This window comes from Neopelma chrysocephalum, unplaced genomic scaffold (genome assembly GCF_003984885.1).
Source record: "Neopelma chrysocephalum unplaced genomic scaffold, ASM398488v2 Primary Assembly neopelma1_23, whole genome shotgun sequence".
Taxonomy (NCBI): Eukaryota; Metazoa; Chordata; class Aves; order Passeriformes; family Pipridae; genus Neopelma; species Neopelma chrysocephalum.
The window spans coordinates 11,243,619-11,269,955 of record NW_020897691.1 but is presented as its reverse complement, the minus strand read 5'-3'; the positions used below and the strand labels follow the sequence as shown (position 1 = coordinate 11,269,955).

At 34.8% G+C, this 26,337-nt stretch overlaps 1 protein-coding gene across 11 annotated transcripts in view; it reads left to right on the top strand.

Moving 5' to 3' along the window:
• QKI (QKI, KH domain containing RNA binding) overlaps positions 1-26,337 on the top strand; it is a 157,811-nt gene that overhangs the window by 25,099 nt on the left and 106,375 nt on the right. For all 11 annotated transcript variants that reach the window (XR_003534823.1, XR_003534822.1, XR_003534818.1 and 8 more), the window contains exon 2: positions 13,903-14,045. Coding sequence is in view for 8 of the 11 variants with exons in the window: in XM_027686865.1 (XP_027542666.1) it covers positions 13,903-14,045 (143 nt within the window). In the remaining 3 variants the exon portion in view is untranslated. The remainder of the gene's footprint in view (positions 1-13,902; positions 14,046-26,337) is intronic.

The following is a 26,337-nucleotide window of genomic DNA, read 5'->3' as shown; positions in this document are numbered from 1 at the left end:
AACTTAAAGACATAAGTTATAGACCAAGACGGTGTATGTTAATGTATATGGAAAGAAGCATTGCACTTATTGTTGAGAGTGATATCTTATTGGTGTGGTGTCTCAAGGCAGGGCCTAAATATCTGGTAGTAGTAATAATGATTGTTGCTGATTTGTAATAGTAATTGAGGATTAGAAATGTGAAGAATTATTTCAATTAATAATGGCATTTTTGCTATGTATTTTGGAACCAAGAGTATGTGATAATATTGTCATAATATAATATTCTCAGGATAGTTAAATTGTGCAACTCTAAAAAAATTAGTAGTAGTTTATCAAGAAATAGTAACCTCTTTCATATTCCTGAAGAGAGTGCAATTGATGTTTTTTGAGGAAAGACTGTGGTTTTGTTTTATTAGGTTTTAGTTGATTGCTGTTATCAGTGTACATAAATGTGCCACTTGGAATCTCATGGCAGAGGGCTTAAGTTACCTGTGTACCCTTGGAAAGATATTCTTCAAGGTAGTTTTGACTCGCACTGACCAAAATACTCTGAGGACAGTTTTGACTGTGGCTACCTCACTGTCAAGGCAGATGTGCCTAATGGGGAACTGATGTTATAGGCAAATCAAATACTTTTTGTAAAATGAAAAATATTGTTGATTAGAAAGCCTGGCCTAGTCTGTTTTATTCTGATTACTTCTAGAAATAGTACTTCTAGAGTAGTATCACTAACCAAATACTTACTTCTGTTAACACAGTAGGCAAGCCACCTACAGTCTCATTATTCTGAGTGAAAGCTCTGTTATGGTTGAGGGAAGCAAGCATGGTTCTGTGGTTGTGGAAATGAGAATCTGCCTAATAGAGCAGGTAGTACTCTAACTTTTGAAAAGTGGGTATCTTTATCATGTAAAGGAGCAAAAAGAATTGTGAATCTACCTATACCTCTGATAGTCAATGGGATTTTGTCATAGTATGAAACTTAGTTTTTTTTTGACAGAAACGAAACTTTAAAGGTGGTCTAAGTAGATTTTAACATACTCAACTGCAAATTAAATTAAACATTCCATTCACTATGTGGAATAACAATAAATAAATTAGGACAAATAACTGTTAGTACATTTAATTGTAGTAAAAGAAACCTAAGTAGCAATGTTCTTATTTCTCATTTTGTCAGAGAGTGATGGTAGTAGGAGTAGTTGATTTTCTAAAGTTTTGCTGGCTGTGCATGTTCAGAAAGAGTTAGTTGCCTTACTGATTTCCTGCTGTTGGTAATGTGTTGAGTCAGATGGCTGAGCTAATGCACAGTACAAAAGGATGGATAACCGTAAGATTAGTATACTAACATCTCTTCATTTTAACTTATGTTCAAGTCTGAAAAAATACTCAGCTTTACTAAAAATTACAATTATCAACAGCCTATTTTTTTTAACCTTGAAGTTAGGTCTCAGTCATGTAAGATTTAGTTTAGTTGTTGCCAGGTTTCACCACCCTGGAGAACCATGTTTACATAGGTACATTTATCTTTTAGAAGATTACTCAGGTGTATGTATTTGCAGTGAATTCAAGCACACTTCTTTTTTTCCCTAGGTTGATGAAAAATGACCAACTTTTCAAAGCTGACTGGTTATCTTAATCATGTCAATGCAATATTGAAGTTGTTTAACAGTTGTAATAGAGGAACTCAGTGACAGTTTTTAAGTAATGCTGTTTTCTGTAGATGCCACATAAATACAAGCATTTTTTTAAATTCTTTCAATGCCTTAATGATGTTACAAAATTTTTTGCTAGCTATATTTCTCATATATAAGTTTTTGTCACTGTTTGTGTTTGTGTAATAAATTACAATTTTCTGTAAGGTAAAATTGTTAGCATATGTAGCAATCTTAATAGATTCTTTTTAAGACTGGAGCTTGAAATAAAAACCTTAATCTTGCTGTATGTACGATAGGCGTGGGTCATGGAGCTGTTTGATAAACCACGTGCATACAGGATTATTCTTGGTGTGTGACCTAATTTGTTTTGATTTCCTTACCTATCTTGGTAAGGAAATCATATCCCAAGCTATGTATCATTTATGTTATCTGAAAACAGATCATGTTTAATTTTTTTCCCCAGATAAGAGAATTCACTATGGTGGGTTCTTCCAAAATCATGTGTCTCAAATTCAGAATTTTTATTACTGTTGTACTTGTGGGCAGCTAAAATCTATTTAATTTTACTAGACATGTTGTCCTTGTAACTTACACTCCTCAGTGTATTCATAATGAGAAAACTGCTCTTTTGTTTTCTTTTTTTTTCTTATGAGTGGCTGTCCATTTTTACATGATGTGAATATACTTTAATATTTTCTGTATTTTTTTCTAAATGAGGATGACTGAAATTTTATGCAGCATTTTAACAGTTGCTCATGCAATTTTTTCAGTTCTTTATTGAAAATACCATACAGCTGAATCAAGATATTTTCTCCTTTACTACTGTCACTGCTTGGTGTCCCTCCTGGTCAGTGTGTGATTGATAATGGGTTTTGCATCCCATCAGTGTCATACAGAACACTTTTTATTGGTGGGGGAACCTCCTTGTTTTGTAGCATTAACAGTTTAGAGTGAGATTCCTCTTCACTAATTAATTTTTAGACATTATTCAGTCCACCCTTTATGAGGTTTTTTCATCACCTTTGGTTAACCTCCTTTTAAGTAGTTCTACTTTTAGCACAGCTATTGTCACTTTGTTTTAGCTTATACCTTGAAGAGCTTTTCTAGGAGTCCCCATTTCATAGAATCACAGAATGGTTTTGGTTGGAAGGGACCTTAAAGATCATCTAGTTCCAACCTCCCTGCCATGTTTTAACCAAATTTCTTTAGTTAAATTCCGTGCAGAGGATTGCATGGGAAACTCAACTTAGCATTGCTCTGTTTCCTTGAGCGCTCTTACAGTTACAGTGTTAGTCTAGCACTGTCTATCTGTGGTAAACCTGTCATATGCTTTACAGACTTTCATACCATTTTTTAAATTCTTCAACATGTTTGAAATTTGGCATAATAATAAAAATGGACTAATGTGTCTGGCTGGAATATTTATTCTGGAATTAAATTTTGGAGTGTTTTCTGGCACGAGTACATGTTTGGTTACTGTGCTTTCAACTCAGGATTTTCAGGTTTTTCCTTTCTAACATTTGTATTTGACCTCTTATGTTCAGATGATTTTGCTAACAAGTTCCATTACTTCATCAAAGTTACCTGTTTTGAAAATCTAAATAATAACCCAATTTGATGGCCATCTCCTTTGAAGTGTTCTTTGCTTACTAAAGCAAAATACTAGTTCACCAGCAGTGTAATGGATAAGTCTATCAGTTCATGACGTGCAGGAATATTTAACTACTGCTGTAGTAAGAATTGATGTCTGCTAATTAAGCTTTGTAACTTAATAAATATAAACTAAAAGATATATTGGATGTGTATAATCTTTTCACACAGGTGGATAATGCTTAATTTAGGGCTATAGCTTGGTCAGCTGTGTTGTCAATTTTCTTAAGCTGCAGTGTTCGTTATGTATTTGGTAAAGTAGAGATCTTTATGTGGTGCCTAACATTGGGGAGTCTCCTAATACTTACAGTTGTGCAGTGCATCTTCATAACTTGATTATTGTCAGAGCAGTGCAAGAGTTAACATATTTAATGTCGTAGATGACTAACTTGTCAGTGCTGGTACTTGTCAACCAAAAAGGGTTGCTTTCTTAGTCTCGCGAATAAAATGCTGACAGAGCCTGGGTAGGGCAGCATTTAAAACAATACCGTGTGATGGGGAGCAGTGTGTATAAAAGTGGGATTGTGTTACTGTTGTATGTGATCAGCTAAGAAAAAGTAAATTGGGAATGAGAGGAACTAGTCAGTCCCATTCAAATGGATTAGGTTCCAGCTGAAGTGATGAAAGTCGTCAGGTTGACCTCTTAGGAAATTGTACTTCAATATACAGAGAGAGACATTGCTTACAAGAACTGGAATACCCTTGTGTTGATAAATTGTCAGGTTAGAACTAGAAATGTTCACTTTATAACTAAGTCACTTGATTATCACTAGGTATGCTTGCTTTCTCACATTTTGGTGTTTGAATCCTAAAGTATTAGGTAAATTCCTCAGCTGATAACCAATAATCAGTTTTTTTAGATGTCACAGATACAAAAACTATAGTGCCCAAATCCTGGTTTTTAAGGTGTTTTCATCAGCATCTCAATAGCAGTATAGTATATATCTTTTTTAGTAAAGAATGCACGATGTTAGTACTTCACAACTAATCAGCTAATACTGACTAATTATTTTTTCTCCCCTTTAAGTCATGAAGTATGGTCCAGATGTATAGCATTTTTTAATATGTTGGGTAATCACTGCGTACATTAACTGTTGAAGATTGAGTTTTGTGACACAGAGACATACAAAACTGTGAAAAATTGACAGAGGAAACAGGAGGATATGCGTTTTCACTTTCCAAAAGTTCCTGAAACACTTTATATTAGCGATCAAGTGTTGTGTTCCCTCAGATTGGATTTGCATTGTTAAAATGTGCGAAATTTGCTTTGACCTTAAAGCAGATAATAAAAGACAGAAGACTCACTAACATTACTGTGTTAGTGAATGGGTATGTACTTTTGGGTGATCATGGAAGTAAAAAAAAGAAATCCCTCCTTTCAGACAAAAGACAAAGAGTACATTAACCAATGGAATGTTTTCTTCTAATTGCTAACAGTAGAGGATCCTTATGGGTGCTTTCCAAAGACTGAGAAAATAACTGCATGTACTTTATGTTGGTCTTTGAAATTGATGAGCCTTATGATGCACCTTTGAATACAGGGAGGAATCTAATGATGTTGCTGTTTAGTTTTCAAGTAGATTTTTTTAGCAGTTTTTATTTCTCGGTTCCAAGAATAAGCAAACATGAAATTCAGGTTAACTCCATCATTCTACAGTAAACTTAGAACTCATCATTTTGGAGGGTCTCAGCAAGGAATTTGTTTAAATCAGTTTGTTTTGGTTTAAAGGTTGTAAAATAGTGTCTTGCCCTTGCACATATTGGCAGAATAGCATAGAGTAGATGGGATTTCTGTGCTGATATCTATGGGATTCTGATGTGAATTAGGCTACTGTTTTCTGAAGTGCTCAGTATACTTTTCGAGAGAATATCCTTTTGGCTTTACTGCAGAGCTTCCCATTGCATGACTTCACAGTTGTTCAGTGTAAATACAGTTTATTTCATATGCACAATATACCTGCGGAAAGTTGACAGCAGTTGACTCTTGTGAAGGGAGAATGGGATAGCGTCTGGGTAAAGAAGATCCATTGCAAACCAGTCAATCTACATTGTTCACGAAGATCAATTTCAAAAAAAGATAGTCAACTGAGGTAACAGATTTTTTTGCTTAAAAAATACCCACGTGAGGAACTAAAACTGTAGTAGTTCTATGTGAGCTGATACTGTCAAGTTGATGTTTTTAAATAGCACCAAGTAACGTTGTTTAATGTCATAGAATAGATGGCTCCTTTCTTTAACCTTTCTGATGAAGAGTAGTTTGTACAGACTTGTATTACTGCAGGTTCTCCCACATCTAAGATATTCAGGTTGTTTATTATTATGGTTACATGCCAAACATTTGATTTATGCTACTGGGTGTGGAAAGAACAACAAACAAACAAAAACTTCGAATAGATCTGGCAGTTTGATGTACATTTAGCTGTGCTACTTGTAACAAATGAAGGGCATTGAGCTGCTAGAGTGAGTCTGGAGAAGGGGGGCAAAGCTGGTGAAGGGTTTTAGAGGGTAAGTACTATGGGAAGTGGCTGAGGGAGCTGGGGTTGTTTAGCCTGGAGGAGACTCAGCAGTGACCTTATCACTCTCTACAACTACCTGCAATGAGGTTGTAGCCAGGTGGAGGTCTGTCGTTTCTCCCAGGCAGCTAGGGACAGGATGAGGGAACAGAGTCTTAAGTTGCATCAGGGGAGGTTTAGGTTGGACATTAAGAGAAATTTCTTCACAGAGGGGGTGATTAAACATGGAATGGACTGCCCAGGGAGATGGTGGAGTCACCATCCCTGGAGATGTTTAAGAAAAGACTGGATGTGGCACTTAGTGCCATGATCTAGTTGACATGGCAGTGTTGGGTCATAGGTTAGACTTGATGATCTCAGAGGGCTTTTCAAACCTAATTGGTTCTGTGATTCTGTAAGTATTTAGAGGCAACTTGCTACTAAAGGGAGCTAGAGTAGATTTTTGTGAGGGTAGTAATTAAGCCTGATACACATGTGAGCCACCAAATCTGCTTCAGCAGTTGTGCTGTGCTCATGGACTTTACCAACAGCGAATGTTTTGAAAAGTTTGATGCTGTTAATCTAACCTGTGTTGTAAGGAAATTTTTTAACAAGCAGAACAGTATATGTTCATTTACTTGAATGGAGTTATTGTGTAAGTTTGATCTAGTGCTGAGACTGAACAAATATGAATATTCTCTATTAATTTTCTGGATTTTTAATGTTAACTTTTAAATCACTTTCCTTGACTCTTAAATGTTTAGTTCAATTTTACTGTTTTCTGTCTGTCAGCTAATTACTCACCTCAAGAAACCTTCCATTTTACAAAGATACTCATTTGGATGTGGATGGATAGCGTATGTCAGTTGCAATGTTATGTTAGTTGAATATGCTAAGTAGACTGCTAAAAAGTTCTTTCAGGTGTCCTCTTGGGAACTTCTATACTGATTTTTATGTTAAAGATATTTAGGTTTTTGGAGCATAGGGCTGGGATCTGATGAGACACATACAGGAACTTCATCTTAAATGTACAGTTTTTTGAGCTTACCAAGAAAATGAGAGTGTATTTAATCTTCTTTATATTATTTTTCTAAGCAAATGCAGATTGCCACCGTCAGCTGTAATGAAGAATTGATGGACTTTTTATCAGACCTACAGTGGTCGTTCAGACATGTCGTAATGTTAAATAACATAAATTCAAGTTTTAGTGAGTGGAAACAGATGGATGACTTTTAAATTTGCCAGTTAATTATGTCAGAGTTCAAGGTCATACTTTAAACCAAAATTGTTGATATATGAAAATTGTCAGAAGTCTATTTTATCAGCTCTGATGCTTGATCCTAAGTCTAAAATTTAATTTTTTTCTCCACTCTGTATTGATTTCTGAAGGAAAGATGCTATGAATCTTGTTTATCTGATGCTTGGGCATTTCACTGATTAATATCGGGGTGGGAGGTGTAAATACTTGCCAGCATTTTAGACTGTATACTGATGATGCAGGCGGGTACAGGTCCATGTGGCACAATATTAAAAATGACTTGTTTTTTTGCTAGCGTTGTTATTTCTGCTGCATCAGCAATAGTAGCAAACAGCACTGGTATTAACTGTGAAGACTGTTAAAATTGTGATGAATAAAACCAGCTATTTCTTTGCCAAGTAAGCATACTAAAGCTGCTAGATTAGAAAACACACGAGTTGCAATGTTCCACCAATAATAAAGCACTTAAAAGCTTTCTGTTGACATTTATACAAAGAGAACAGATGAGTGTGCTCTATTTGGATTTGAAGTCAGTTTGATGCAAACCTTACAATTGCCCACAAAAGGAGTTTTGCAGGCTCTTCTTGCAAAAAGAAATGACTGAATTTTGACACCAAGAGTGCTGACAAATTGCTAAAAGTGCTGCCCACTTATCACTGGACTGACAGTTTAATCATTGAAAGTGTACCACTAGATTGGGCTCAGAGAAGCAAAGGAGAAGAACCTATAGTTTTTCCAGGGCATTTAAAAAGTGATTTGAAATTTGAAATGCAAACACTCTTTTTTTTTTTTTGTTGGGTGACACTGCTGCATGACTTGTACACCATATTCTCATTGGTGATGTACAGAACTTTGACATTCTTTTTCATTTCTTCTAAGAGGTAGTGCTTATTGATCTAGTACATTAATGGTGTGATGTTACTTTGTTTTCTCTTTTAATTTTTATTATAAAAGGTTGTATTTGAATTTGGTATGTGCTGTGTCAACAAGGTTCTTTTTGTGCAGAGGGTGAACATCAGTATGCTACTCATCTTGTAGTTAGAGTACATGCTCTGCACTAGCCTTCAGAACGCTTTCAAGAGAAGTTATAATTCACTTGTCTTCAGAGATTTTTCAGTAAGAGCAGAATAAAATAGTTATATACTTTTTCTGCTTTTTCTCTCCATTCTTAGTTATATTTTCCATATTGTTTACAATATTGTTGGGTGCTGTTTGAAGCACTGTGTATTATATAAAATGAGCTGGTATCTAGTTGCAGTTGTCTAATTGGTGGGTAATGCTTTAATGGAAAATGAAATAGTTTGCCTGTATAAATTTTGGATTCATATTCAATGGATTTGGATCTTCCAAAGTGGTAATTATAAGTTTATATGTTAAAATGTTTGTAACCTTTGTTGGGGACCTGATTAGTAAAGAATTTGAAAAAATATATTTTATTCCTTAACAGTAACTCTTAAATGCCTAAATTGATGATCTAGCAGCAGTTGTGTGCAATAAAAATATTAACTTACTGAACACATTTTGTTGCATTTAAACTGCGAAGAACTTGAATCAGTTATTTCCCTACCTGCCCCCTCAGCACAATGCACTCTAATCTCATGAATTGAATGGACTCAATAAAGTTGTCTCTGATAGACTGTTGTCAGAATTTTTCACTTTTTGCAAAAAACTATTGTGAAAATACTGAAGGCATTGTTTACACCTTATTTTAGTGCCATAGTCTGTGAGGAAAAAAAAATTACTTTTTCCTGTCAAAATATGTAAAATTATGCTTTGTGTAAAAATTTTGGTGTCACTGGTATTTTGGGCATAACTTGATTTCTGTGAGAAAGTGGAAAACTGAAACTGAATGTTCTGTGCATCACTGAGATCCAAGTACCGTGTAGATCTTTAGCTATATGAACGTAACTGTTTTTCTTACCATAACTCTTAAACTTTTAGCTTTAAAAATTTGCTCCTAACTTTATTTTTTTTTTATATGGAAACTACTTTGTGCATGAGAGTCTTTGAAAGTGTGGTGCTTCCCTTCATTAAGGACGCATGCCTACGGGTGTTAAAAGATGGTTAGTGTTTTGATTTGCACTGAATCTCTTGCTGATTTTGGCCATTGGTTTGTCCCACTCTCATGTGCTGTGTGTCGTAAAAATCATGAATGATAGCTAAGGGTCTCTTCTGTGGCAGAGAAACATGTCTTATTTCCTTTGGTTTCAAGAATTAAGTTTTGTGTGCAATGATGGCTCAACATTGTCTTAGACTTAGGAAAGAAACGTCAGCTGAGAGTGGTGTCGGTTTAACTCTGTTTAAACGGATGTAACTAATTTGGAACAAATCGTTAATATCAGAAGATTTGTTTCAGTTCTTCAAACTCTTAGTTCTGGCTTAAACTGCAGTGAGAACTACGTCTGCTGCTCTTCCAAAAGATAGAGCTGTATAATTTAGAAGAAGCCTTCATGGTGAGAAATAGTAAAGCTGTGGCCACTGGGGATGAAGGTGGTTTGCAAAGTGGTGGGAGAGGAAGGATTTGAACCTTTTCAGTGATTTCCTACTTTGAGTATTCTTCCTGGATGGTTTAGGTAAACCCATTTTACGTTTCAGTCCAGCAGTCTTAAACACATGTGCAGAGTCTTACTTCCTCTAAGGGAGTAATTGGCAGCTGAAAAGGAGTAACTTCTTAATGGTTTTTTAATGTGATGACAGACACTCATAGGAACACTGTCTTCCATGTGCTCAACACGGAGGAACACTTTATCATTAAGTTTCTTGAAGAAATCAAAAAAGTACATATTTACAGACAGATGTAGACAGTAGGAACAGTATGTCTTGCTTCAGGTCATATCTTTGGTAGAGAGATGGAAAAATATGATCTGTAGATGAAGGAAACAAAAGATTACATTAGTTGTATAGTTTTCAGGGATAGAGGAAGAAAAACGTCCTCTGAACCAGAATGCATGTCATTGCTACCATGACTGACTATGTCATGGCATATTAAAGGTGAAACAAGATAAATATATTGAAACCAGTTTGTCCTTTTTTGAGTCTATTCCTCCACTACCCTGCTGTGAGCAAGACAAATTTGTCATTTACTGCTAAACTTACTACTTAAAATGTACAGAGGAAGGTATTGTTAAAGGTGAATAATGGGGGCTTTGAAATTCTTCATATGAGTTTCTACTTCTACCTACACTAGAGATGGGTAGTTAGATCTTCTGAAAGGAGACCTATTACTGCATTTGCAGAACTCACAGGTTTTAGAGATATGGTGAAGCTGCTGTATGCTTTTTTTTTTTTAGCCATATCTACTATTATAATTATCTCTCCTTGCTAACTCTGTTTTAAATCCCTAGGGTGTTATACAACATAATTACCACTGCAGTGTTAAGATAGAGGTAAAGTAGTTGGAATTTTACTTAGATGTTCACTTTGAAAGTAAAGCTTTCCTTACTTTTAAATCAGTTGGCTTCCTGTGAGATTGAAGAATCTGTAAAGAATTGTAAATGTGAAGAAGCTAGAGTCTTGCCAATGAACCTGAGAAGTGTGATTTCATGAGAGACGTGCCAAAGAAGCTTTTGGGCAAGGGAAGACCTACTTGGTAGTGTGTAAGAAATGTTAAATAAATCTAAATTAAAAACTGTTTACTTCAGTTCGTCTGGTGGCTTTTCTAAAAAAAATATGTGAATTCAATGCTCAGAAATAAGAAGGTGTGTTTTGAGGATATGGCCTTCCTACTTTTGCATTACTCAGATTTTTAAGGAGTTGAAAATATTTCAGAACAGAATAAAGCAGGTGCTTGCTAGAGCTTAAGAGAGAGCAGAGCTTTTATCTTTTCTAACATGATGCAGGTGAGGCTTTTGGAACCGTATTCCCTCCTGATGAACTTCAGGGAGGTGCTGAATAATTCTTTAGATACTCGTATCTGCCTAAAGCGAGTGGCAAAGTTGCAAAATACTTAGGAGACTAGAAGCTTGAATTGGATGTAATGGGGACTGTAAAAGGAAAGATTATGTCATCAAAATTCAATACATTGTATGGAGTCTTGTGGAGACACCAGAGATGTGATTAAATAAGAGGCAGGTGAGGAAATGACTGTTAGTCATAAAAGGGAAAAAAAAGTATTCTTGAAGATGTATAAAATGATTCAGCAGAATCTGAAAAATCCTAGGAGGCATATCAAGAAGATAACTAATTTCAGGAGTTGTGTATTTGGGACAGTGCTTGTAGTCAGCTGCACTAATATGTTAGGAAGGAAGATAAATTGTGTTCTATCAATAGTTAGAAGTGAGAGAGAATGGGTGAACTGGAGATTTGATCTAATTATTTTGTTATTTAACAGTAGTCCTTCAGTTTTGCCAAATACCAGATAAATGAAAAGAGTAGCTCCTAGATAATATGTTACAAAGAAAGAGAGTTCGTAGACCTGATCAGAAGTTAAAGAAAACTGGGAATACATGCTTGTTATTTCATCTTTTCCTTCTGAATGTTTCTTCTGAGGTCTTAGGGAAAGTATCTAAAGCAATAGAGAAGATAAAATGCCAAGAAGCAGAAGAAATGGTAGCACTTAAAGAGCCAGTGATACTGCTGAGTTGATGTGGCTGACTGTCCCTGTCCTGATGTTTGTCACCTTTACCGCTGGCTTGAATGTAGAGAAAATAAAAACCTATACATGCAAAGAAAACTAGGTTTCAGGTGTCTGGTCCTGTAGCGGAGTAAAGACCTTGAGTCGATAAGTGTCTTCATTCTCTATAAAGTTTTAGGCATGATAGATAGCTTAGGTTTCACACAAGCCAAAATTGAGTGGTAGTCCTCAAGTCAACTTATCATGCTATCTATGTGTGTTCTCAGTGTTTGACTTTAAAGTGTCACGAATGTGACACAGGATTGTTTGCAAGAGAAAGCTTAAATGTTCGTTTTCTCCTGTGAAAACTAGGATATCTAATATTAGTGATTATGTTCTGCATGAAAGATATATTTTAAAAGGAAATTTTCAGTACAGCTACTCAGTAGCTGCCAAATAGAAATAAAAATGACCATGCTGCTACTTATGCTTCAGTACTTCTGCAGTTTTAGCTTGTTTCAATGTAGTGTAAATTAGTGGAAAATCTGAAGAGAATGAAAAGGAAACAGAGTCTGCCAAAAGATAATAATATTTGTTCAAAGAGATGTGCTAAAGAATTTCTTTATATACTGAAGCCAGTATAAATACTGCTTGTAGTTCTGAGGAATTTGTGCTCGTTGCCAAAATTATCAGTATAGAAGGAGATGAGGATTTTTTTCCTTGAGCTATGATTATATGATGATGAAATTTGTGTTTTTCCATTCTAAACAGGTGTTAACTACCAAATTGAGATATAGTATACATGATTATGTCAGTTTCCAGTGAAGAAGCAACTTGTTCTTGAATATGTATTTCAGAGATATTTTGTTTCTGACGTTCTCCCGTCCCACAGCTTTTCAAGTGGTGAAATCTCAGCTGTTAATCATTTGCCAGAGAAGAAACTGATTATGAAACAGAGGTTATATGAATCTCCTGTCTGCTGCTAGAGTTTCAAGTTACTTCTTCTTTCTGTGGCTTCCTTTGTTTAGATGAAAACATAAGATTTCTGGTTTTGATGTCATGTTAATTCTGAAGGTTTTGAAAGCAGTTGTAACAATTGTAAGGAAAAGACTGGAATTACTTGATACCTGGTTTTACTTTACAGCCCGTGCTATCATAAGTCTTAATGTTTAGGGAACGGTCCTGTTTAAATGTTAGTTTTTAGGTTTGAAACTTGGTTAATACATTAATTTTAAGCAATTCTGCAGTGATTTCAAAATAAACTCATTGAGAACATTTTATACTAATTGGCATTCCATACGTTATGAAATGTGGGATTTTTTTTATCCTTACAGTGGCAATTTAGATACCAGTTTAACAGTTTTAGAAATAAAATGTAACCTCTTGTTAAATGTGTTTTTTGGTTAAACAAGAGAAAGTTTTGTGGCCATTCTCAGATTATTATAGTTTAGTGACAGTAACCTAGATTTGAATCAAATTATTCTTTTCTAACTACCTTGTTTATAACTTCTGAACTGCATCTTTCAAGTAAATACTTCAAGGTGCGAGTAATACAGGTGTAAATGGTATAAACAGTACTTACAAGTCCACCTTTGACATTCCCTGATGCTGTTGAGAAGTTTTTCATTACTTTGAAATGAAGTAGCACGACTTGTAGGTGTATGTAGAGGTTGCCCAGGACGCTGATACTGCACTTGTCTTCATTTTTTCATTATCTCGCTAGGAGTAGTCAGTAGAACAATATTTACTAGTTTATTGTCGCACTGTGTGCTCAGTAGCTGCACCTTTGAGTTATCCTGTTTTTCATTGCTGAAAATATAATTTAATATCCAAATGCTGTAGTTAATCCCATAACTAGCAAAAAGTACTGTATAGATGCATTTTTCTATTATTAAATTTTTTAATGTTAGATAGAGATTTGTAAATTTTGTTTTCCTTTCTATGTGCTTAATTATAAAAAACACATAAAAGAACTGTTTTTATACATCCTGTAAGTGTTCTAAAGAGCCGCACATAATTTTTACTTCAATAGCTGAATTCCATAAACAGAATGACTAGGTGACAAATTTACAAACATGAAAGACATTTAAACTGGGTGCTGAAATTTTAACAAAAAAAAAAAACAAAACCAAAAAACCCCAAACAAAACAGAAAAGATTAAAAAAAAGAGTAGAGTAGATTTTTCAGCTATTGTGATGTTCATGAGGAGAAGAAAATGGCATTAAGATTTGGGAAATAATAGAAAGAGAAGACTGTCATGCTAGATCATAATCTCTTACTGTATTTGATGCCTAATATACGTTTTTCCCCCCACAGAAATTAGCAGAGTACGGAAAGACATGTATAACGACACATTAAATGGTAGTACGGAGAAGAGAAGTGCAGAATTACCAGATGCTGTGGGACCTATTGTACAGTTACAAGAGAAACTATATGTGCCTGTAAAAGAATATCCAGATGTAAGTATATCTTTTTAGTCCCTAAATTATTTTTTGATCCTTGTGGTCGTCTTTAAATGTAAGTTTCATGTGATGCTACCCTTGGATCACACCAAGTTACTTTGGAAACTTCTTAGGAAATCAGAGTGTATTCCACTTGGCTTGATTTGCAGTGAGGGAAAGAAGGTTATGTTAAACAGCAAACTAGTATGGATTACTAAGCCATAGATCTGAATTTTCTTTTTCATTCAGTGCTGTCTGTCCTGAGACACTGTGTAGTGAATTTTATGAGGAAAGTAGTTCTTGGGAGCTGTTTTTTCTCTTGGTGTGTCTCTAAAAGTCAGTTGGAGAATGCTTAGAGGCCCATTTAGAGACCTTTTGGAGACTGTACTTAGTCTCAATTACTGTTTGTCCCATACCTGTGTAACCAGTTTTGTTGCATATAGAAGTGTCTTTTATCTTAGGCTTGGTTGTCCTCTCTTCCCTCTTTCCCCCGCCCTGCTTAAGCAAAACTCATTGCTTGCCTGCCGTCTTGTGTTCTCCATTAAGTATTCAGTTCTATTGTACACTTACCTTCTGAGGGAGAATAGTTTCATTTTAACTAGAAGAACTGTTTTGAGCTTCTCTGGTCTGAATGGTTTCAAACTACTTGGGAAAAATAGTCCTGTCAAAATCTACCCCAAGTACCCCAACCATTTTCATTGATCACTGACAAAATAAGAAATTGTGTTATTCTTCTCTAGTAGAACTTAAAGGTTCTGTTGCAATGGAGGAGTGCAGGGTCCAAGTAAAGCGTTTGCATGCTGATGTAATATAAAGGGGAAGAAAGTACAGAACAGAAATAAATGGAAGTAACACTTGTATATTTCTGTGGCTTTTCTTTGTGTGGTTAATTAAATTAAGCTCTCCAAATTGAGTTTTTATTATTTCAGTGCTGCTTACAACATACAGGCCTCTAAGTTAAACCTGATTGTGCTCCATTAAGAAAGTTAAGTGCAAGTCACTATTCAGGACAGAATATTTAGGCAAATGTCTCTTCTCCCTTTTCAGTTTTCTCAAGGTTGTTTTGCTTTGGAGTTAAAGTGCCTCTACTGGGAAAAGCATTCAGAGAATTTGCAGTGGCAGTAAAGACATCTCTCTCCCGTTCCATTGCATTTTTCTTCCAAATTAAACATGTATCTATATACATATATGTACATGCATACATACCCCCATACTAAAAACATTGATTCTTTTGAAACTCCTTGGAATTACAGATTTTTGAGAGGAACTATGCTATGCAATTCCATAAAGCCATGTGAGTAGCTCTGGGTCTCGATACCTGCATATATCTTAGAGTTATATTGCTTAGTGGCTTTTTATAGCATTGCTTAGTAATTGAAATCTTAGTTTCATAACTTGACAATGCATTCTTTGTGAAGAGTTGCCTTAGTTATTTGTTGTAGTTGATGCTTGCTGTACGAGGATCACAAGTAAGAAAAAAGGTGTTGGATTTCCCATAACTATTATTGTTAAACTGCTGTTCCACAAGTCAGAGGTTTAGAACCTTAGCTCTTCACTGTCAGTTAATTATCAAATATAATGTAAATAAGCAGGAAAGTGTTTGTCTAGTTACTGTGAAAGCACTTGTGTAACTTCAGGTGTATGATTTCACTAGCTACTGCTAGCTCTTTGTGTACCTTCAGAAGAAAGTCCTTGAGGAGTTCACTAATTTATTTTAATAAACTCTCATACATTCAGAAGTTGGAGAAGCTTGTGATTTGTATACACCTGACCTGGAATAAAAAGGTAGTTGCTTCTTACGAGATGATGTGAAATGTGTACCAGAAACCATGCAGCTCCTACCACTGGCAGTTGAAGTTTCACTGGGGAGCCAAGCCCAGTGTTCTCTCTGTGCTCCTGCTTGTGTACATGTTGTCTGTATTTGTTTATAGCTACTTGGAATGGGATCTGTACAGCCTCGGTAATTGGTTAATGAACTAGAATATACCACTACATAAAAAAAAAAAAGCTGTGATTTTTGTATGTAGGCCCTTTCTAAGATCTTTCTGCAAGTTAGAAATCAAGTGACTTGCTTTGAATTCAGACTAGCATGGCATTCAGAAGGTCTGGAGTACAGTGATTCTAACTAGTTCTAAAAAACAAAACAAAACAAAAAACAACAACTTACTTTTAAGTATTAATTTCACTTGTGAAGTTAAATTTGCATGTAAAGGTAGAAATTATCACCTCTGATAATTTTCACAGTATTATGTGAAACTTTTTACATTTAGCAATTAATTGTTACCAGATATAGGAAAGACATGCTGTACAGACTATCAGAGTGATTTTGTCAGATGAATCCAGTTAATTCTTTCTATTGCTATAGTTTTCTTCCAACTTATCTACCTTAAAGGCATAAAGTTGGATAAACACAAAGTTGCTCACAGTGACCAGAAACTTTTTTCTTTTGTATATTTAGCAGTATATTTAGTAACAGAAATTTAAAAATAATAAAATAATCAGTGAAATTTTGTGTTGTTCTGATAAACTTCTACTCTGGTAAATATTTTTGACATAGAAGTTTGAGCATATTGATTAGTTGACTGTAGTGAATAATGAATAGTACTATAGTGCCATTTTGTGCTCAGAATCCTCAATTACTTTTGAGCCATAAAAATAATGTCTGCCCTAAGTTTAAACAAACATGTTTTATGTATGTATAAACATCTATGTATACATATATATATAAAAGATGAAACAGTAAATTTTCATATGCTACATCATGTTGATATTACTGTTTGACTATCCTCTGGTTGCCCACACAGAGTAAAGAATATATAAAATTGAAGTTAAAAGCTAAAATATAAAAACCCCTGTAGTCTCTTAATTTTTTTTTATATGAGTGCATACTGAGTATTTTTATCTTAATATTTATTCAAAGACCATAGGTGATGCAAGGTTCAACTTTCAAAAAAAAATTGTCTGAAACAGCCTGTAATTTTTAAATTCTGACCATTTAGAGTCTGAATTTCTACTTTTGTACTGGTAATTGGAAAGTATGCAAAAGTCTTGCTAAACAAGGGCTAACTTTTTTTGATGTATTGTGTTAATAAGGAGCATTTTTCCATGATATAATCGCAGTCACAATTGTGTAACTGTTGGGATGGTCTGCTTCCTGACACATTTTTTTTCATTGCAAGCTACAGTTAGGCAGTAGGGTATATTTGTATCATTTTCTTCAAGTACCCTTGAAAGGTGTTTAATCTTTATAGAAATTTTAGTATTAGAATTGAGATTGCTCCTGAAACTTGAGAGAGAAACTGTGCAAAAGGCAGCCAGAAAATGAAATTCCATTACTTGTCCATATTTTGCTCTTCAGTTAAAAATATGTTCTCTACAGTGTAATGTTTGTACTCTGGTGTAAGTCTTTGGTGTTACAGTTTGAGGGCATTTCCAATTCACAGAGAAATAACCTCCATCAGAGTTTAAAAAAGTAAAAAGAAAAGATGTCAGAAAAATTACTGAGCTTTTAAGAAGCAGAAGAATGGAGGATAAGGTATTGTTTGTGGATGAATAGTTAATAGTCTTTAGCATTTCTTATGCTTCAGAGAAATGATTAATATTCTTGAATTTCCCTGAAGAGCTGAGACTAAACTTTCTGCCTGATATCAATTTAAACAGTTTTTTTAATTAGTACCTACAAATGTTGAACTGAATAAATGTTTTTTTCTATTATAATCATGGCTTTATTAATAATAAGTACCCTGTTAGCTCTGATTAATGTGAAACTCTCTGTTGGAACTCTTCTGTGCCTCTTCAGTAAAAATGTAAGAACTCAGTAATTATCGCATCTAAAGTAGCATGTCCTTTGAGTATACAGAAGCTCAAAGGCCAGCAGTGATAAACAGCTTGTGCGTACTTTCTGACCATTTTAGTTGAAACTGTTTAATTAGTACAACAGAACGATGAACACGGGGATTCATTTTACTATGGGGAACTTACTGACAAAACGTTAAATCCTTTTTCAATTTGGTAATATCAGAGTTTAATAGCATCCCTAATATGGATTAGGAAAACGATAACATCATCTTTATTTATTGTTCTGGTTCTTTTACTTAAGCTTTTCATTCCCTAGTGGTAAACAGGGAAGGAGGCTAAAAGACCTGGCCTTGTTTACCCTTGTAAAGGGAAGGAAAGAGAGAATATAACTGTTCTCTGTAAATAAACTTGGGCTACAGAATACTGGCAGTGCTGAAGGAAGATTTGGGATGAAAGTACAAATGTATAGGAAATAACTAAAGTAGTTTGATCACGAATTTTGTCTGAGTAAGATGATTGGAAAAAATTCTAGTAGAAGTAGTGGGAGCAAAAAATTTCATTTTGAATTTGAACTTTATATATTCATGAGAGGCTTTACGTGCTGTGGTTGCACGTGGTAAGGTAATGGATTGAGAAAGGGCCCCTTTGTTTAGATGCTGATTAAATGGAGACATGCCTTAATATTTGTATGAAGATTTTTTACTCTTTCTATATAACATTTTGTTAGATACCCTTCCATTACTGACTATCTGATTCACCTATTGACAGTAAGTTTTTCTTAAACCATGCTTCACACTCAATAGCTGTTTGTTTGTTTTTTCTTTCTTTTCTTTGGTTTTTTTTGGGGGTGTTTTTTTTCATAGCTGAAAGATGGCAGACATTGTCATAATTTTATTCAGAAATATGCTGGTCAAATCTCCAGAACTTGTACTTGGAGGCAGAAGGATGGAAGACAGTCTAAAATACATTAGAATTAAAAATGCTGTCCTTTAGTTCCTGATAGTAATCTTACAGGCTCAGCTTCGGCATAGCAGTACCAATTAACTTGGTTCCCATATCTCCATTATTTCTTCCCTGTTAAACTCTTCAAGAGTTTAGTGCAATTAAGTTAGGTGATTACCTTGTCATTTATCTGTTAGTGTTCTTCTTCCCATTTGATTCTTACTTTCAAGTTTTGCTCTTTGCAGATTGTGGTTTTGTGTGTGTGTGGGGAAAAAAAAAAAAAGAAAATGAAGATAGGGTGGAGGTAAGACAAGTAAAGATTTTGCCAAGGCAAATGCTATTTACTCTGCTTCCTGTAATATTTTTCAAAGTAAATTCCAAAATCTGGGAGAAGAAATGAGTTGCTTCCGGTACTGACACACAAGTTGAACATATTTGTCAGGACACTGTTTTTATGGTGATGTTTATATTGGTAGCTTCTTCAAATTAACATCATAAGATTGGACTTCTAGTTTTAGATACATGTTTATATACAAGCTATGTCCAGCATGTATATGACAGTTTTAGCAGAAAGTAGTGGATTATTTTTCTTGTTTAACTAGTACACAGGTCCAACTCACAGGAGTAGGAATCCTCTAATATGACATAAACAGCTAGTGCTATACATTTGGGAGCCTCTGTTCCCCATGGATGGAGAGGAGCGTGTGTATATGGGGAAGCCAAGTGCTAAAGGAGAATGGTAGTCTAGAAAATTAGTCCAAACAGTTTGAGGATTCCTGTTACTTTTCTCTGAATGAAATATCTAAAATTATTCTAATAAATTAATCTTATTAAAAATGTCTAATTTTGGGAATTAGGAAATTTAAGGTTGCAAAGAATGTGTCCAGCTGAACTTTTGAAGAGCAAATCTAGCTGTCAACATCCATCATGCTTGTTTTTGCTCACATGGTGCCTTTCATTATGGCTCATGTCATTTTCTGTGGAGAGTCAGGCTTTCAATGAGCAATCTGTTTGATCTGAGCTGTCTTAATACACTCTTTTGTTTTGAATTCTGCACTTTATGCGCATACATTTCTTTCTTTCATGGACTACAAAAATGTTTGGGTTCATAGTTTCAGTTGACTGTGTACTACAACTCTTGTGTCAGTTTGTCTTTTGCTTTTCCCTCAGAACTTTTACTTTGTGTAGTAGCTCCTGCAGTACTTAAGTACAGAAAAGTTATGTGCAGATACAAATAATGGAAGGTCAGCTGTGAGGCAGAGATATTTGCGGGATATTGATTTTGTTTTACATGGAGTTTTTGTTCAGTCTGTTCTTTCAAAGGTTTATTGTAGGAAAGAAGGGTTTTATACAGAGAGGAGGAAGTGTTTCAATATGATCTTTTTGCTTGCTGTTGTGAATAGGTCAGGTATGCTTGAGTACACCTGCTGAACTTGTTTTAACATCTAGTGTACTTCAACTAGGATCGAGGACTGCAGTGAACATGGAAATACATCAAGTGCTAAACCATACTTAAGAGAGCAAGGTAGAGTTTGTGTTTAAAACACACATGGGAATTTGCAAATTACTGTTCAGGCATCAGAGTCCTTAGTAGTTGTATTCCCTTGCTCAAAGTCAAGAACAGTTCTTTCCTTTGCTTCAGAGAGCTGAAATGGACTCCTGAAGGATATGGGGCTGGTATTTGAGAAGTATAGTGTTTTATGGAAGGAGGAGATAGAGAGAAAAACCCTTTCTTGAGAATTAAGACTTTTTAAACCTTCCTCCCCCCCCCCAATTAGTTGACAGAGGAGACCTAGAGCACTAAGCTGCAGTACTTTCCCCAGAAACTTAACCTGGGAATTATGGTACCGTACTATCTGTGTGTGTGTCATTCCCCTCCCCTCCTCCCCACCCCCACAATGGTCAGTCAGCTTTTGGCAGATGTATTAGATATTTTTTTCCTTTTAGTAACTCTGTAGTTTAGGTATTACTGTTTGTACACTCAGATTTTTATGGAGTTGCCCTTGCAAAAGTAATTCAATGATTTCCTGTCAGAGGTCAGCATGAGTTCAGTAACTTCATACAAGTAGATCAGTGAAATGCAAGTCTTTGCTAATTGTGTTTGCTCTCTGTTTTACCAGCATAAGAAGGCAGCAAGCCCCATCCTGAATTGCTATTAAAAGTAGTTTTGAGTAACAGTCAAAACATCAGCTTGATATTTTCTTTGTATCTCTCGTAAACGATATCCTCAGGTAAAAATCAGTTTACATGCCCTCAATACTAAAAGGTCTGTTGTTTATTACTGGAGTAAGTCTGCCCACAAGCCTTGAGAGTGCATGTTAATTTAAAAAAAAATTTCTTTTTAAGCAATATGGTCAAGATTTTTAAAAAGGTGTTTTTAGGTTATGCTGTTTCTCAAGTTCTTAACTCATTAATACATTAAAACATGCACATTACTTGTCAAGGAAAAGTTTTCAGGGTAATGTTGCATTTATAGCATTAATTTCTGATCTGAATTTGTTCCATAATTCAGAAGAACCAGGGTGGTTGTTCTCTGCATTTCTATCATTTCAATTACTTTGGTGTAATATTAATTCACGGTTCTAAGCTTTTATGTTTCATTTCTCTATCTTAAGAGCAATGTAGTCAATTCTGTGAAGACCCTGATTCTTCTTGAAATTTGCTGTGCTACTTTGAGTGAATTCTTTTTCATTCGCATACACTCAGTATTTTAAGAAAAATAATGCTGCTTGATGAGCAGCCAGTTTCTTTTTATACCTTACTTGCACTCAGTTGTCTCTTATTGCACAGTATAGTGCTCCCTCTCAACAGGAAAGCTCATGCACCTGTCCAAATTATGTGCATTCATCCACCCAACACTTCAGTTGCTTAGTTTGAGTAATGCTTTTTCAGGAGGTTTCTGTTTCTTTAGAGTACTGACATAAGTGTGATCAATATCTCTCAGCTATGTGGTTTGTAAATAATCAGAACATACTGACCTAAAAAGTCAGGTTCATTCTAGCTGCAAACATTATGATCTGTGGTGTCAGAGGACACTGAGGGCTTTACCCTGTTGTCAGTGATATAGGGACTGCTTTCTCTGGAAAGATTGTAAACTGAATTCTGATTTGAAGTTATCTTAAATATGCAGCAGTTTTACCAGATTCTTTTTTTCCTGTGAAAAGTACAGGTGGTCTAAAAATGTGAATGCTGCATTAAGTAGATATCTCTGTATTCTTGTTCCAAATTTATTATCATGATTAGTGGAAATGACCAGTTATCTTGCTAATGTATCTTAAGTACAGATGATAATGAATATATTATTCAAATTAACATATTAAATGTCTGGGTCATACTGTTTAACCTAATTGCTTGAATTTTATAGTTTGAACTCAGTTGACTACTTGATTGCTGTTGTTTTTAAAGTGAATGTCCTTTGCGTTAAAAGTAAAGCAAAGTTACTGTCACTCAGCAAAGTACAAAAATAATGTTTTTCGGGCTTTGATCTCTTCAGATTTTTTCAAGTTATTCTGGCCAAAAAAATATTTTACATATTCTTTTTTTCTTCCAAGCAAACTTCAAGTGCAAATGTTGGCTTTGAGACCTGGAAAATTTGTAAACAAGCGCTTGTGAGTCTTTCTGGAGGATTTCAGTTTCTGCTGTGTATCAGTTGATAGGCAAACTGAAATGAGAGAGGCCTGAAACTCTGGCTTTGTAATGTAAGTAGGGCCTGCCAGATAACATATTTCTATATCCTAAGTCACTACACACAGGTAGATTGGCACGTAAACTTGAAGTACATCTCAAAGCTTTATGATAGCTCTTGTACCATTTCTCCTGTGGTAAATATGAGGTAGTTCCTCTTCTGTTGCAGTGTCTGCGGTGGTGTTGGTCATCACAGAACTGCATAAAGTGGTAATACCACTCTCCTTACTTTAAAAGCCTCAGAATAAAAGGCAGAAGCTAGAAATGAAACCTCAATGCAATAATTGTTGATATCCTGCTCTTTGAGTAGTGTTGTAATTGTAGATGTTTAGGATAACAGATTCAATGTGATTTGATATCTAAAGGTGCTACTGCTGCTTATTTATTAGACTGTAATGCTGCTCATCTGTACTTCATGATGCTGGCTGAAGCGCATAATTTTATAGTGCTTATTTTGGGAGACTTGTACCCTTACATGCTGCCAGTTAGGTGGGCTTTTTAAGATGTTTCAGTGGCTTTTTAGTTTTGACTAATTTCTCTTTTTATGCATTACTTTCTTATAGTTAGAGCAGAGAGTTAAGCTTTTAGAAGTCATTTAGAGCAAACGAAGTAGATTAGACCTTAAGACACTAAAAGAAATACTGAGGACTATGTGTGGAGCTATCTTCTGTGTTTCTGACCAGTTCTCCTGCTGTTCTGGGCTTGAATTTTGCAAGCTTACTGATTCTGGCATAGAGAATACATAGAGAACACTTTTTGTAACAATCGTTTCAGAAGGTGAATGAAATTATTTATTCAATTTTTCACTTTAAATAAGGTCAACACTGAGAAATGTATTATTTCTTTTTTAGAAGAAATAATTCTACAGCAGCAAGTAGACATTGAGAGCTACTAGTCTTACTTTCTTTTATACTTGGTTGAAATATGTTACTTAAAGTCTGTAGTAGAACAAGAAATGCTACCAATTATATAATCCTACTGGTTTTTGCTCTAAACTTTTGGGAGGGGTATTGCTTTTGTTTTGATGAAAAAGTTTAAAATTCCTTTTTATGACATGTTTCAGTATTTTCAGGGCATGAAATTCTATACCTAGTTTGGCAAATGAACTCGTAATGAACTTAATGCAGTGTAAACTGTGCATGCAAATTGATGGTGATGTACAAAGCTCCTATGACTAAGAAGGATGTTTCTGTTTAAAATGTGAAGTTTTGTAGTTCTGATTGTTGAAATACTTAGAGTATTTTCAGTATATTTGAATATAGAAATAGGCATTTCAGAAGTTGATTTGTCTTAAATGAGGTGAGAATTCTGATTCACCTTCACCCGTGAATTCATAAAATTCAGATTGTTTCATTAAAGAGCTTTTTGTCTATGGATGAGATTGTAGCTGTGTTACCAATACTCAAATGTGTGTAAAAGTTAAATGAGCAAAGCAAAAATTATCTGATACCAGTTGTGATTATAAATGTCAATTTAGTCAGCTAAATTAAACAATTAAAATCAGTCACATGAATAAAAAGCATGTTTATATTTGGGAATGTTAAATATCTTAGCTTGTCACTCACTCCAGAAATTTGATAAAATGCATTTTTTCCCAAGATATCTTGCTTAAATATGGAAACTTTAATCATAATTGTAGTTGGTAATGCCTAAGCTTCATCCACAAAACAATACTGTGCATCTTTATCATGAGTTTAGTTGCTCTGTTGCTTAGTGTGGTGCTTTACCACTTTGTTTAACTTTGCTTGTCAGTGTGGTATTGTGGAGGAAAAAAATAGTAATTACTATTTATATAATACAGCTTTAAGGCCTTCCGATTTGGGAGTGTACAATTTATGTGTTTCGTCCCTTCCCATCTTTTAAGGTGAATAATAAATATATTTTTGCAAATTAGAATGATAAAAGACTGAATAACTCATCTGAAAAACTGTTGCCTGAAAGGGATAAAGAACTTTTCTAAAGTTCCAGTAACTAGTAAGATAAAATGAAGTGGTTACTGAACACCTCTCCTTTATGTAAACTTGAGTATTACCTCAAAGCCTATTTTTTGCACCATCAGTTCTTCCTTTTGAGAGGAGGAAAAATGACTGCATTTCTCTGGTAAATTAAAAAAAGGGAATAGTGTCCCTTAAGTATAAGAATTTCCATTTCTGCTTAGTATTTTTAACTATAGTATCACTATCTGCAGTGATGCTCCAATTTAAATGTATCTGTCTCACTTCTAATTACTGAGAAATGGAAGTAGTCTATGGCTGAATTGCCAACTTTAAGTGCCTTGGGTAATGTCACATGTAGTCACATCTAATTAAAAGGTATTATTATGGAAATTAGTTGTTGGACTGTATATCCTGAGGATCCATTGTTATTGGAATATGAGTTTAATGATGTAAACTGTGAGGCTTAGAGGGCACTGCTGGATCCTACAATTAGGTTTTGGAGACCGATTTACACACAGCACAACTTGTTAATTCTCTAGATAAATGTGTCACGATTCCCAAGTAGAGCATGGAATTGAACAGTTTTTACTCATCTCCTGGTGTTATTGAAACTGATGTCTTGTCACTGTTCTGAGAACCTCATCTTAGTGAATAGGATGAAAGAGATTATTCACTATCTTGCTTAAGCATGTCTGCTATTAGATTGTTCACAGGATCTGATTTCCTGAGAGAGTTTCTGTTAACAATCTTTCAATTACTGTTTAAAGGTTTTTATGACCACTTAAAGAAGGGAACTACCAAATGGTTCTGTGGGCCTTTAAATAATTGCAAATGGGACTCTTAATGATAACAGAGATTCCCATTTTAAAACCATGAAATTGTTAATTTGTCTATCTTTACAGCTTCCTCACTTACATTGATAATTCTGAGCAATTTAAAATCCAATTATTTCCAAAATATGGCAGTAATTAGATTAGTGTTTTTTACATGAACTGAACATGTAGCATAAAATTCATTTGAGGGATATTATTTTATAGTTATTTGAAGTGGAATTGAAACTACACAATTAAGGTTTTCTTTAAGCTTGTGGCATGAGGAAAAGGGTTAATGTTAAAACAATCTTAAATGTAAAGCAAACGTGACTTTAACATAGTTTATATTATGTAGGAAAAGTATTGAGAAAGCAGAAGTGAAGCAAATAGTGTAAATTAAGATAGTACAAGCAGGAGGGTTTCTAACCTATTAGGTGAAGATACAATGTTGCTAATTAAACATGCAACCCCCCCAAATTGCTATTTCACTGAAGATCTAAAGTTAATATTTGTACAAACAACTACACTTTTTATAGACAGTAAAAATTAGTTCAGAAATGGGGGGAGGCAGGCAAACCCCAAAATACGTTTTGCCTTGAGTGTGTTTGACAAGGCATGGCTTTTGTCTTTGGTAACTGATAAGGTCTGTTGTTGTGTGTTCTTGTATCTTCTGTCTGCTGATCCAACCTGCAGTGTTGTCAGCTCAGTGACGAATGTCAGGAAACTGGAGCATAAGGGACATTAAATGGTTGACACTGAGGGATGGCAATAAATGAGACGGGAGCTAAATATATAGGTTTGTGACATTCTAGCTGCTAGCTTAAGTCCTGCTGTTTGTTGCTTGGATATACTAACCTTAAAAAGGAAGAGAATGCATTGTAGCACAGGGAAGAAAAAAAACAGCTGGTGGCTTATCAGTCAGCCCTAATGACAGAAAAGGTTAAAGAGTTTGGAAGGACAAACTTTGAAAGAGTGCTTTTATTAATAACACAATATTTGATATATATAGTTTTATAAAACTGTTCTAAAACTTTGCACTTTTTGGTGGCTCATTCAGTGCAAAAAGACATGAATGTTTTGTTTGTTGACCAAATAAAATTATTTTAAAAATTTACTTATTTTCGATTCAAGCAGTTT